This window comes from Saccharomyces eubayanus, chromosome VII (assembly GCF_001298625.1).
Source record: "Saccharomyces eubayanus strain FM1318 chromosome VII, whole genome shotgun sequence".
Taxonomy (NCBI): Eukaryota; Fungi; Ascomycota; class Saccharomycetes; order Saccharomycetales; family Saccharomycetaceae; genus Saccharomyces; species Saccharomyces eubayanus.
The window spans coordinates 108,681-122,625 of record NC_030982.1 but is presented as its reverse complement, the minus strand read 5'-3'; the positions used below and the strand labels follow the sequence as shown (position 1 = coordinate 122,625).

The window sequence follows — 13,945 nt, the reverse complement described above, 5'->3', positions numbered from 1 at the left end:
AAAGAGGAACAGAATCATTTATAATATTATGCAAAATTATTGATTTCTTTCTGTGGATTCCTAAATCCATGAGGAGAATCTCTAGTATAATCTATATACGTAATATTATAACATTAAGAAACAATGGAATCCCAAAGATCATCATACAACTTAAATGGTTATTAGAAAGAACTACCCAAAGGACAAAACCAGACGCTCTATTGTAGAATATGCCAAGCGCGCTCTTGGCTACGTCGGAAACACATCCAGCCCGTTGACCAGAGACAGTATCAAAGGAAGAGACCAACTTGGCAATTAGCTAGTACCATCACTGTACGTGGTTTGTTGTAGTTCTTTCCGTTCTGGGCAATGCTGCCTAAATTTGGCCATTATATTTCCCTTTTGGGAAAAGCGCCTAAGGCCGCATCTTGAATATTTTTTCTCGTTCTTAATCTACAATAATAACGACAACAAGTCGAGCATAAGTGATTTGCAGTCATATTATAAGTGTGTAGCCACTGCCTAATTGAGGACAACAGACACACGCAAGCGGGTAAATAATAATTGTACCATGTCGTCTCCATTTCCAGCTGACACGCCCAGTAGTAATAGACCTTCCAACTCTTCACCCCCACCTTCGTCGATAGGTGCTGGTTTCGGAAGTAGCAGTGGGCTAGAAAACGACTCTCAAATAGGCTCCAGGTTGCATTTCCCAAGTTCATCTCAACCACAGGCTACCAACTCACAAACCCGTCCTTTCGCTAACGATTCTACTCAATTCAGTTCTCAGAGATTACATACTGATGCCTCTACAACTAACGAATTGGAGGATAATGAACCCGTTAAAAGCTTCAAAAGCAGAGCTCTGAACCATGTTAAGAAAGTTGATGACGTGACTGGTGAAAAAGTTCGCGAAGCGTTTGAACAGTTTCTGGAGGATTTTTCCGTTCAATCTGCTGATACTGGTGAAACTGAGAAAGTTTACAGAGCTCAAATTGAATTTATGAAAATCTATGATTTGAACACCATTTATATCGATTATCAGCACTTATCCATGAGAGAAAATGGCGCTTTAGCTATGGCCATCTCTGAACAGTACTATAGATTCTTACCATTTTTGCAAAAGGGTTTGAGAAGAGTAGTGAGAAAATATGCGCCTGAATTATTAAACACAAGCGACTCCTTGCATAGGTCCAGTGGTGATGGTACTGATGCAGATGATCAGGAACAACAAGACGATGACATGAATGGTTCGAGCTTACCAAGAGACTCCGGATCCTCCGCTGCACCGGGAAACGGGACATCTGCCATGGCAACAAGATCAATAACAACTTCCACCTCACCTGAACAAACAGAACGTGCTTTTCAAATCAGTTTCTTTAACTTACCAACAGTTCATAGGATTCGTGACATTAGATCCGAAAAAATCGGTTCATTGTTGAGTATATCGGGGACAGTAACGAGAACATCTGAAGTCCGCCCAGAATTATACAAGGCGAGCTTTACATGTGACATGTGTCGTGCTATTGTGGATAATGTAGAACAATCCTTCAAGTACACTGAACCAACGTTCTGCCCTAATCCATCGTGCGAAAATAGAGCCTTTTGGACATTAAATGTTTCAAGATCAAGATTTCTTGATTGGCAAAAAGTTAGAATTCAAGAAAATGCCAACGAAATACCCACCGGTTCCATGCCACGTACATTAGACGTCATCCTTCGAGGAGATAGTGTAGAAAGAGCCAAGCCTGGTGACCGTTGTAAATTCACAGGTGTAGAAATTGTAGTGCCCGACGTTACCCAATTAGGGCTACCGGGTGTGAAACCAAGTTCATCATTAGATAGCAGAGGTATCTCAAAAACCACCGAAGGGTTGAATAGTGGTGTCACTGGTTTACGTTCACTTGGTGTTCGCGATTTGACATATAAAATCAGCTTTCTGGCATGTCATGTGATAAGTATTGGCTCAAACATTGGCGCAAACAACCCGGATAGTGGTTCCAGCAACAGAGACACAGAACTACAAATGGCTGCCAATTTGCAAGCTAATAACGTATATCAAGATAATGAAAAGGATCAAGAAGTATTCTTGAACAGTCTGAGCTCAGATGAGATTAATGAATTGAAAGACATGGTTAAAGACGAGCACATTTACGACAAACTGGTTAGATCTATTGCTCCTGCAGTTTTTGGCCATGAGGCTGTGAAAAAAGGTATTTTGCTACAAATGCTTGGTGGTGTACATAAGAGTACTGTGGAAGGTATCAAGTTAAGAGGTGATATTAACATTTGTGTTGTTGGTGACCCGTCAACTTCTAAGTCTCAGTTCTTAAAATACGTTGTGGGCTTTGCACCAAGATCGGTTTATACTTCTGGTAAAGCTTCATCTGCTGCAGGTTTAACAGCTGCAGTGGTAAGAGATGAAGAGGGTGGTGATTATACTATTGAAGCGGGTGCTTTAATGCTTGCCGATAACGGTATCTGTTGTATCGATGAGTTTGATAAAATGGATATTTCAGATCAAGTTGCCATCCATGAAGCTATGGAACAACAAACTATTTCCATTGCTAAAGCTGGTATTCATGCTACTTTGAATGCGAGAACATCCATTTTAGCTGCTGCAAACCCAGTTGCTGGAAGATATAATAGAAAACTATCGCTAAGAGGTAATCTAAATATGACAGCGCCAATCATGTCCAGGTTCGATCTATTTTTTGTTGTTCTTGACGATTGTAATGAAAAAATTGATACCGAACTGGCATCCCATATCGTTGATCTGCACATGAAAAGAGATGAGGCCATTGAGCCACCATTCAGTGCGGAGCAATTACGTCGTTATATCAAGTACGCACGCACTTTCAAACCAATCTTGACTAAAGAAGCCCGTGGGTATCTAGTCGAAAAATACAAAGATCTAAGAAACGATGACGCACAAGGGTTCAGTAGATCGAGTTATAGAATCACTGTTAGACAACTAGAAAGTATGATTAGATTATCAGAAGCTATCGCGAGGGCCAATTGCGTCGATGAAATTACCCCATCTTTCATTGCCGAAGCTTACGATCTTTTAAGACAAAGTATCATTCGTGTCGATGTGGATGATGTTGAAATGGATGAGGAGTTTGACAATGTCGAAAGTCAAAACCGCACGGAATCCGAAAACAATGATAGTAATAACGGTAACCACAACAACGATGATACAGGAGCCAATGGAACAACAACTATACCACCCACGGACACAAACAAAGGACAGGATGGAAACACAACTGGGCCATCAGGTGATAAAAAGAAGACAACGGTTACTTATGATAAATATGTGTCAATAATGAACATGGTTGTTAGAAAGATTGCTGAAGTAGATAGGGAAGGTGGGGAAGAACTAAGCGCTGTTGATATTGTTGATTGGTACTTATTACAAAAGGAAAATGACTTGGGTTCACTGGCAGAATATTGGGAAGAAAGGAAACTAGCGTTTAAAGTCATAAAAAGATTAGTCAAGGATAGAATCTTGATGGAAATACGTGGTACCAGGCATAATTTAAGAGAAATGGAAAATGTGGAGAATCAAGGCAATAAAATTGTTTATGTCATTCATCCGAACTGTGAAGTCTTAGATCAATTAGAACCGCAAGATTCCACGTAAACGTGTGAAATTTTATCAAGTTCCATTTCACTTTTTTGATTCCTGGTTCATACTGTATTTTTGCGTATATTTATATACGACTGTATTTTTAGTAAAAAATAGGAGATATTATTTCAGAGATTGCTTACGATTTTCCTGGAAAAGCAAACGGTCTTTAAAGTCAAAATGTTATATAAACGTACATATATATATATATAGTTAGATATGTCTACGGGTCTATTTGGCAATACCAAACTCTTCATGTAATGTATCACCCAATCTTTTTATACCTTCAACCAATTTTTCTGGAGAGACAGCAGCATAAGTACCTCTGAAGAAAATAATGTTTGGGTTACTGACCTCTTTAGATTCAGCAGGTTGAGGAGGTTTCGTTTCACCCTCACTCTTGAACCAAGAACCAGGCACCACTAGAACACCATTCTCGACAACTTTCTTGTACATAGTTTGTTCCAACTGGTAAGGATCCGAATTGTATTTTGTTTTGAATTCAGGATGAGCAGAGGCATCGATGTTCACGGTGAAGAACATACCTGCGATTGGTGGGTTGATAACAAAGGTATCGTTTTGTGGTAGGTATTCGTAAAGGGCATCAATGGCGCGATCACGTTTCAAAGTGTATTCATGACGTAGACCAAGTAACCAGTCTAAATAACCCTTTTGGCCCCATCTAGACAGTGTAGCGTTGACCAAGACTTGTGTGAAACCTGCTGGAGCTTGAATAGTCATTTCATGCAAACTGAAGTAAGGTTCCAAAATCCTGGATGAACCTGTAATCCACCCCAATCTTGTTCCTGGAGCCAACACTTTCGAGAACGAATCCATTCTTATGACACGACCTTCAGTGTCCAAGGAAAGGAAAGTATTGGACAACGATTTCAAAAACTCATCATGGTCTTGCTTTGGAGAACTTTGAGCCTTCTCTCTCTCCTTTAAGTCTTTGATGTAGGGGTTCATTTGTAGGAAATAGTAAGGTTCGTCTTCCACAATTAAGAAATCGTGCTTTTGAGCAATCTTGTAGATTGCTTCCTTTCTATCATCAGCTATAGAAGTCCCTGTTGGATTTTGGCCCGTTGGGATAGTGTATAATAATTTTGGTCTGGGAGCACCAGGAGTCCAGTTGTCCATAATTTTTGCCAATTTTTCAGGGATGATACCATCAGCATCAATTGGTACAGGGAAGGTAATAATACCTTGAGCTTCAGCAGCAGCCAAAGAAGATGAAAAAGAATGGGCTTCGGCTAAGATGACGTCTCCTCTGTTACAAAAAACTCTCAAAGTAGATTCCCAAGCGTTAGTGTTACCTGCAGTGGCAATGACGTCCCAATCTTTGTATTTTATGTCATGGATGATCTTAGTGTGCTCTTTAATGAAATCCAATAATTCAGGTTGACCTGCACTGAACCCGTACTGCAAAGCTCTCGACAATGGAATATCGTGAAAGGGATTAGCACCTGCATCAGCGTAGTCCTTGTTGACAGTGTATTTCAAAGAGTTCTGCTCGTCAATTGGAGCGCCAATGCCCTGAGAGAAAGGTGGTTTGGGCGAATCAACGGTTAGATTATCCCATGGGAAATAGTCCTTCAATGGCAAACCACCACCCAAGAAGACAATATTAGGGTCATGGAAAAGATGGATGCAGGTCTTCAATGGAGATGGTTTACGAGCTTTGGTTTCCTCCGAAAATAAATAAGAAAAGTCTTTAGATTCAGGTAGTGTCATGGTAGTGATGGCTAGTTATGCTGTTTACTGACTATATCAATTATAGGGAAATATTGAAGCAAATTGTTCGAAACGAAGAAGAAATAAAAAAGTGTCTTGAAACTAAGATGACTAAATATATAGCTGGAAAAAGTATTAAAAAAACGCCTTACAAAAGATAAGGAAAACGATGGAGATATAAGTCTCCAAAACTATCATTAAACTTACAGGTTAGTCATAATTTGGGCTTCGAGAGTGAAAAATATGGAAAAAAGGTGAAAAAGAAATAATAGTCTAAAAGATGACCCGGATGTCCCATGTGAAAAATTCCAATGGAATTTGGTAGTTCCATATAGATAAGTGACTCGAAAAGCAACTTTTATGGCATTGAATAGCGAAAGGCTGTGATCGTGAACTTTCCAAGTGCCGTTCAGGAACTGGAGAAGGTTTCCATTGTAGTGGTAAAAAGAAAAGAAAGCAAATATATATGAACAAAAATTAAAAAAGAAAGAACTCCTCATAGGGGGCTCGAACCCCTGACATTTCGGTATCCTTGCCTAAGCAAATTGCTTAAAAGCCGAACGCTCTACCAACTGAGCTAACAAGGATGAGTTCTTCGGCTGCTTTGACCACGAGCGAATATTAAACCAGAAAAGAACAACTGCGATATACGACAGTCACTCTCATATGTTGTTGGAACAGAGCTCTGTCGAAACAGGATTCTAGTATCGTCTATCTATTATTATTATATATGGCGTGAGATGCTGACATAAAACCACTACCAGTAAAACAAGATTCAAACTGTCGTCGCATTTAATGGAATTAAAGCGCAGGGATTCATAGGTAATGAGATCAAGAAATAATAATGCGTATATTACTAGTTTAAAAACAGCTTTCGGGTGCTTTTTGCCAGTTTAATTTCGAAAAGCGCAATAATGGCTACTGTTGGAACAAGATTCAACTATTGTCCATCTATTACTATTATATACGGTGTTAAAAGATGACATAAATTACAAGACCAGTAAGTTAAGATTTAAAGTGTCGTCGAAATTAATGGAAGCTGAAACGCAAGGATTGATATTGTAATGGGATCAATGAATGACAACATATAAAAAGAGGAACAGAATCATTTACAATATTATGCAAAATTTCTGATTCCTTTCTGCGGATTCCTAAATCCATGAGGAGAATCTCTAGTATAATCTATATACATAATATTATAACATTAAGAAATAATGGAATCCCAAAGATCATCATACAATTTAAATGGTTATTAGCTATAACGTAGCAAACTTCACAGATTTAATCCGGTAAGCACAAAGTTTGCGAAAGCTATGCCTGTCTTAGTTCAACGAACATGTTTAGATCAAATACTGAGCTGTGACGCACTTGTCTTTGCTGCAGTACGCAAAAGGTCCTTGAAATTTCAATCTATAGTAATCCATAGAAAAACCCGATAACATACGTAACAATCTTAGTTGAAATATTTGGGCCATGGATCGAGAGCTCTTCAGCTCTCCAAGGTTGCGCCTTCCCTGTTTGTCAATATTATGTGACATGCATACGTAGTAAAAACCAGAAAAAAGCGAAATACTGAAAAGGAAAAAAAAAAGTAACGTTGAAATTAAGATTGAAGTAAATAGCGAAAAACTAATTTTAGTCATAGTTCGGGCACGAACTGCTTGAAAGACTTTATTAGCCACACATTAGTTTTGATAAAAGTAACAATAAAGGCTCGAATAAATGTTCTACCGCAAGTGGTTTCCGACATGGCTTGCCGTATTTACTCTAATCCGGATTTCAGCATCCCTTCCGTCATCCAATGACTTTAAAGTGGCATATGAGCTTTTGCCAGGGTTATCTCTAGTAGAAGATCCCTCAAAGATCCCTCAAATGTATGCTGGTCATATTCCGTTACGTTCTGAAGACGCAGATGAAGACGATGGCTCGAACCTGGAATATTTTTTTTGGAAATTTGCTAAGAACGATTCTGATGCGAACACCGATCGTCCCTTGATCATATGGTTAAACGGTGGGCCCGGTTGCTCTTCCATGGATGGGGCCTTAGTAGAGTCTGGTCCCTTCAGAGTAAATTCAGACGGTAAACTTTATCTCAATGAGGGGTCTTGGATTTCCAAAGGTGACCTTTTATTTATCGACCAGCCTACTGGTACCGGATTTTCTGTCGATAAGAATAATGGCGGAACTGACACAAGTCAATTTGATGTGGATTTGGAAAAAGTGACTGAACATTTTATGGATTTTTTAGAGAATTATTTCAAAGTTTTTCCTCAGGATTTGTCCAGGGAAATCATAATTTCAGGTGAAAGTTATGCTGGACAATACATTCCATTTTTTGCCAGCGCCATTTTGAATCATAACAAATTTTCACAAATCGACGGGGACACTTATGATTTGAAAGCACTGTTGATTGGTAATGGTTGGATTGACCCAAATACACAATCTCTATCATATCTCCCCTTTGCAATTGAAAACGAACTGATTGACAAAAGCAATCCTCGTTTCAAAGAATTGACTAATGCGCACGAAAACTGTCAAAAGCTGATAAACTCTCATAATTCAGATGAAACGACTCAATTTTCCTACTCAGAATGTGAAAATATTCTAAACCTTCTGTTGTCTTCTACTAAACAATCGCCCAAAAAGGGAAGTACGGACTGTTTGAACATTTATGACTACAGTTTGAGAGATAGTTTTCCAGCGTGTGGAATGAATTGGCCACAAGATATTTCCTTTGTTAGAAAATTCTTTAGTACACCAGGTGTTATTGACTCGTTGCATTTGGATTCTGATAAAATCAATCATTGGGATGAATGTAATCTACGTGTAGGAGAGAAACTATCCAACCCGATTTCAAAACCGTCTGTCCGTTTGTTACCTGAATTATTAGAAAACGGCATTGAGATTGTTTTATTCAATGGCGATAAAGATTTAATTTGTAATAACAAAGGTGTTCTAGATACCATAAATACGATGCAATGGGGCGGATCAAAGGGTTTCAGCGAGGATGCTGTTTTATTTGATTGGATTCACAAAACGAATATTACGGATGACAACAATGAATTTAGTGGATATGTGAAATATGATAGAAAGTTGACTTTTGTTAGCGTTTACAATGCCTCTCACATGGTTCCGTTTGACAAAGGTTTAGTGAGTAGGGGAATTATTGATATTTATATGAATAATGTTATTGTATCTGATGAGAATGGAAAAAACATCATGATTACCACTGACGACGATGGTAATGAGGAAGGCGATGCTAAAAAGGAAGGCATCAAGGATGAGGATAAGAATGAAGATTCTGCTCCATCGTCAAAAGAACAAGCTCATCAAAACGAAGAGCAACAAGGGCAAGACGAAAAACAACAGGGACAAGAAGAAGAAGAAGAAGAAGAAGAAGAAAAAGAAAAAGAAGACGGCGATGATGACGACGATGACGACGATGACGATGATGACAATGATCACGACGATCACAACAACGGCGACGATGACGATCACGAGGACAATGACGATCACGAGGACAATGATGACGACGATCACGATGACGATCACGATGACGATGACGATGACGATCACGATGACGATGACGATGACGAGGACGATGACGAAAAAGAAAATAATCAAGGCCTTGAAGATAACAGACACAAATCTTTAGAATATGAACAAGAAGAAGAAGAAGTAGAAGAATTTTCAGAAAAAATCTCGATGTATAAACACAAGGCTATAATAATTACCATTATAGCCTTTTTGGTTATTGTAGTTGCCGTTTATGTGTACGATAGAAGGATGAGAAGAAAAGCTCATTCCACGATTCTTGTTGATCCCAATAATAGGCAACATGATAGTCCAAACAAGACCGTCTCTTGGGCAGATGACTTGGAGACCGGACTTGGCGTAGACGATGAATTAGAGCAAAATGAACAATTAGAAGGCGCAGCACCGGAAGATAATGACTTCAATAAAGCAAAACCTAAATCCAAAACAAAGGAAAACAAGAAGTACACTAGTCTTCCAAGTACTGAAATTGATGACTCTTTTGAAATGACAGATTTTTGATCAGGAAAAAGAATGTAATATTGAAGTAAAAACACAAGCAATACAAGCTTCCCTGGCATAGTCTCGAAATATAGATAAGTGGTCTTAAAGGACCTTTGATAAATAGAAAATGGCCGATGGGAACGGTTATTTTACCCATTGAAAATCGGAGTTGACGATCCTTGTGCATGTAATGTCGGATCCGAAAAGTTATACCATATCCTCCTTTCTATATACTATTACGTCAAGATTCAATACGGAAATATTTATACTTAAATTACACACTCTTGTCGAAGTTCCATTCTGTAAAGATCTAAGCCATAAACTGTTCCTCTAATAATAACAAATCAAGATTTTCAAAAAACGACCGACTTTGAAAAGCATTGAAAGAATCGGCAAAGAATCGGCAAAAGATCCGGTATCTGTTTCTTTTGTGTGAGCTTTCCATAACTTTTTCGGGGGTATCCTGCCAATACTACTACTACTACTACTACTACTACTACTACTACTACGACTACTACCAATAATTAAGTCATGCCGATCTTTTGCCTCAAAACTGTATTCTTTCACTTTGTACGTTTTAATACTATTCGGGAAACACGATTCCATAATCTTTTTAGGTATTAAACTAAAGGGTATGATCTTGAAGAGCATTCCATGCTTTCTATCATAATTAAATCTTGCATACTGATTCTATTATAAATGATTAATAGACTGGTTAAAGGTGCTAAATAATTGCTTGTGTCTAAAAGTGAACTAGTATTTATGAAATAGCAATTAGGTGCAATGTTAACATAACGATTCAACCAACTACCTAGAAGGGCTCAAACGATTATGCCAAGGAATTCCACAAACTGTCCGTATAGTTTAATATTCCAGGACCCCTGGAGCTTTGAAATTATATGATAATTTTTGGGATTCCATTATTCTTAATTTTATAATATTATGTATATAAATTATACTAGATATTCCCCTCATGGATTTAGGAATCTGCAAATAGGAATCGGTAGTTTTGCATAATATTATAAATGATTCTGTTCCTCTTTTTATATGTTGTCATTAATTGATCCTATTACAATATCAGTCCTTGCGCTTCAGCTTCCATTAATTTCGACGACACTTTGAATCTTAACTTACTGATCTTGTAGTTTATGTCATCTTTTAACACCGTATATAATAGTAATAGATGGACAAAAGTTGAATCCTGTTCCAACAATAATAACAAGAGAAAACTGCTTATTTTTAATCATTACAACTTAGGAAACTTACTAATTATCAACCATTATAACTACGGCTGGGCTAAACACATACCACGAACGGAACAATAAATATTTATAATTTATTGTCTTTTACACCATCAATAAATATTCCTTCTGCACGGAACCTTTTAACTAAAGTTTGCCATCTTAGTATAGTGGTTAGTACACAACATTGTGGCTGTTGAAACCCTGGTTCGATTCTAGGAGGTGGCATTTATTTTTCTTCTTTTTTTTTCTCTCAATAATAAGTACCATTAAAAATAGTCGTTAATTCGTTACAATAATGTAAATAATAGTGAATATGTAATTAATTAGAAAGAAAACCGTTGTGCATGTAAAAGTGGCTATTTTCCCGGGGGTTTGGTACTTTTGTCTGGTGTCGGAAAAAAAATGATGGCGCAACAAATTGCTAAGAACTCGCAAAGCACTGAAAAGAGATGACAAAAGAGAGATGACAAGCTTATTTGTTTAGTTTTAACAGGGTCTCTGTTTTAGCGGCACCACCCAACTTCTGATCGAACTCGAACCCTCTGCCTAGCATGGTACTCAACAGTTCATGATAAGAAGGCTTACCTGGTCCATCCGACTCTACTGGATTATTGCGGCAGACCGCATCAAAGTAGTTGTGATAGATATCACCATCGAAATAGCCGATAGGAGCATTTAACATAGCGTCTGGTAATTCAAAGGAATCAGTTAAACTTATGCAGTCTTTTCTCACAATTGGTAGAAGGGCAAGAAGCTGCGGTTGTACAAGTTTAGAGATCTGATCAGGAGTAAAAATCTTGAATTGTTGGAATTCACCCGAATGTTTGTCAATGAAATACAAGGAAAATAGCTTGTAAACGTTCCACAAAGACTCCTTGGTGCCTTCATCGGAAATATTAGAGTCGGTAGGGGAGCTCAACTTTTCGTAATAGGTTTTCAACATACAACGTAGTGCATGGAACTTGGATACTAAAACTAAAAGCTTGGAGACACTATCGATATTTCTTGATTTTTCGATCAAGGAACCAATATGTGCTAATAGTTTTACCAAAGTTATCGACCAAATTTCGGTGTAATCGCCTAAGTCGTTCAGGCTACTCTTTGTTTGGCCAGAGATTACTGATCCTAGGTATTGAGGTTTCAAGTAAGAGAATGAATCAACATCTTGCGTTTCGTCAAATTTGCCCTTGGTAGCAGAGTCAATAAACTTCTTCAAAATCGATTTGGCTGAAGTTAAAGACAAGACATTGTTGTCACCCTCCCATGTGCACTGGACTACCCAGTCATCATAACCTTTACCAAAGCCATTATACTGAGAATAACCATGCCCCCCACAAGTCTGCCTTAATTCATCAATCAAAGTAGCAATTAGCCAGGTGTTGGTTGCCTTCAAACTAGCACTGTCTATGAACAGATTTTTCAATTTCTTACTCACTGTAACCAAAGCGGCTTTATTTGCAGAGGAGGATGCTTTATATAACTCATCCAAAGTGGAATAATAATTGTCCATTAATTTGAACGCTACAGGTGACACCAGGTACGGAACACACAATTGTGGCAAAACGCGGTATTGGTGTAAGGGATAATCAATCAACTGGGTCTCGGACAAACCTTTTTTAGGTGCAAATTGCTGACGACCCACTGCGTAACGAACTGCGATGGTAGCGAACTTAGAACCAAACCTGAACGAGTCCATAACCATGTTAACTCTACCGCTTAATAATGCGCTGTAGCCGGAAATTTGATCTAGTTGTGGTTCCGTACTGACGGTGACGGAACCATTCGGAGAGCGAACAACTTTAGTGAACCTACTTAACATAAATTCTCTAGGTATGACCACGTTTCTAAATTGGATCCACCCATTGTCAATACCATCACGACCCATCTTGGCTCCAATATCTCCAATAGAAACGCCAGGCAGCAACTGGAAAGTCGAAGGGTCTCTCAAAGGAATGACGAAAGTTTTCACACCATAGTCTTTACCTTCAACGATCAATCTAGCATATACGGTAGCATGTGTAGCAGAGTGGGCGGCACCACCAATCCACCATTTGGTAGCCGTTAGGTCAGGCGTGTCAATAACAAAAGTATCATTCTGTTTATCATATACCGCCCTTGTCTGCAACTGAGCGACATTGGAGCCGTGTCCTAGTTCAGTCATCGCAAAACAGCCATAGATACCTTTCATCAAAGTGGCACCCCTTTCCTGTAACCAGTAACGAATCTGGCCGTCGGTACCATTACCCTTGATGCAATTACCGAAGAGCCCCAGATGAACGCCTACACGGGTACCCAGTTGAGGGTCCATGTTGGCCACCAGCGACAGCCTCTTATCAAATATAGATATGTCCCTATTACTCAAAGGAGGGGCTTTTTCTGGGTCGTTTGCTTGTAAGTCCTCCATGAGATCGGTGCCGCGGAAGTGCTTGCGCACAGTTTTGATATCATGCTCCATATAGACAGCAAGTCTTGCAATTTTCTTTGCGGTAGCTTCTCGCTCCTGCAGTTTTGTAGCGTCGTAATAATCTGTATCAGTCTTTAAAACAGGATCATTAATTATTTGGTCCATTAAGGAATGGGTCAAAGTCCTTCTTTCAGGGGTTGACTCTAAAAAAGTGTTGACTTGATCAACCTTAATCTTAGAGTTCTCCCTTTCCTTTTGGATAAATTTCTGAGGATTCAAAACTATTGAATCGGGGTCAACTGTTGTACGTCTTGTCATGTTACTTATTAATTCCTTTATCTTTCTATTTGTGATATTGATATGTGTCAAATCTTAAACTGAAAAAGACAACTGACAGTTAGTACGGGAAATACAAAATAAAACAATCTTCCAATGTATCCTTGCTGTTTAAATAATACTCCCAACTTCCGCGCCACTTCTATACAGACTCCAACACATGCATGATATGATTTTCTATTACCATTTCTACTTGTTCATTGTCCTTTATTTCTTGCAAATACTTTACCCCAACGGCTATTAGCCGCTAATGACCGGATTTCTTTACTTCCGGGGTTTAATCTGCTAGCGCCGTAAAGATAGGGCTCATAAATGTGTCAGGTTTTTACTTCTAGTCAGATAGGGTTTTAAGTAAAATACTAGGGCTCTTACTTTTGAAAATAGTATAAAAAATAGGGCTGCTATTATTACCCTACCCCTTTTTTCTGTCAAGATTTCACATTTTCGTCGCTGGGAATAAAAACAAAGATTATCAAGAAAAGCGAAAAGTGGAACTGAAAGAACCTCTAGAAATAAGGAGATATTGATTAGGTGTACAAGGTAATTCAGTCAAGACTCAAAGATCCCGATCAGAGTTGAGAA

At 38.5% G+C, this 13,945-nt stretch overlaps 4 protein-coding genes and 2 non-coding genes across 6 annotated transcripts; 3 read left to right on the top strand and 3 right to left on the bottom strand.

Annotated features, from left to right (window-relative positions):
- Window positions 1-550: 550 nt before the first annotated feature.
- On the top strand, window positions 551-3,622 carry MCM6 (MCM DNA helicase complex subunit MCM6; the record flags this gene model as incomplete). Its single annotated transcript, XM_018364947.1, has 1 exon — window positions 551-3,622. One exon carries the CDS (start codon window positions 551-553, stop codon window positions 3,620-3,622), a length of 3,072 nt encoding a protein of 1,023 aa, XP_018222047.1.
- A 216-nt stretch (window positions 3,623-3,838) lies between these two features.
- ARO8 (bifunctional 2-aminoadipate transaminase/aromatic-amino-acid:2-oxoglutarate transaminase) lies at window positions 3,839-5,341 on the bottom strand (the record flags this gene model as incomplete). The annotated part of the gene is made up of 1 exon (XM_018364946.1): window positions 3,839-5,341. One exon carries the CDS (start codon window positions 5,339-5,341, stop codon window positions 3,839-3,841), a length of 1,503 nt encoding a protein of 500 aa, XP_018222046.1.
- A 492-nt stretch (window positions 5,342-5,833) lies between these two features.
- Window positions 5,834-5,928, bottom strand: DI49_1776. Its single transcript has 2 exons — window positions 5,891-5,928; window positions 5,834-5,870 (listed from the first exon to the last, which is right to left on the bottom strand). It is a non-coding gene; the product is annotated as a tRNA-Lys (tRNA).
- Window positions 5,929-7,063: 1,135 nt separating this feature from the next.
- KEX1 (serine-type carboxypeptidase) lies at window positions 7,064-9,397 on the top strand (the record flags this gene model as incomplete). The annotated part of the gene is made up of 1 exon (XM_018364945.1): window positions 7,064-9,397. One exon carries the CDS (start codon window positions 7,064-7,066, stop codon window positions 9,395-9,397), a length of 2,334 nt encoding a protein of 777 aa, XP_018222045.1.
- Window positions 9,398-10,776: 1,379 nt separating this feature from the next.
- Window positions 10,777-10,848, top strand: DI49_1774. The gene has a single exon. It is a non-coding gene; the product is annotated as a tRNA-His (tRNA).
- A 247-nt stretch (window positions 10,849-11,095) lies between these two features.
- Window positions 11,096-13,345, bottom strand: POX1 (acyl-CoA oxidase; the record flags this gene model as incomplete). Its single annotated transcript, XM_018364944.1, has 1 exon — window positions 11,096-13,345. One exon carries the CDS (start codon window positions 13,343-13,345, stop codon window positions 11,096-11,098), a length of 2,250 nt encoding a protein of 749 aa, XP_018222044.1.
- Window positions 13,346-13,945: the final 600 nt, after the last annotated feature.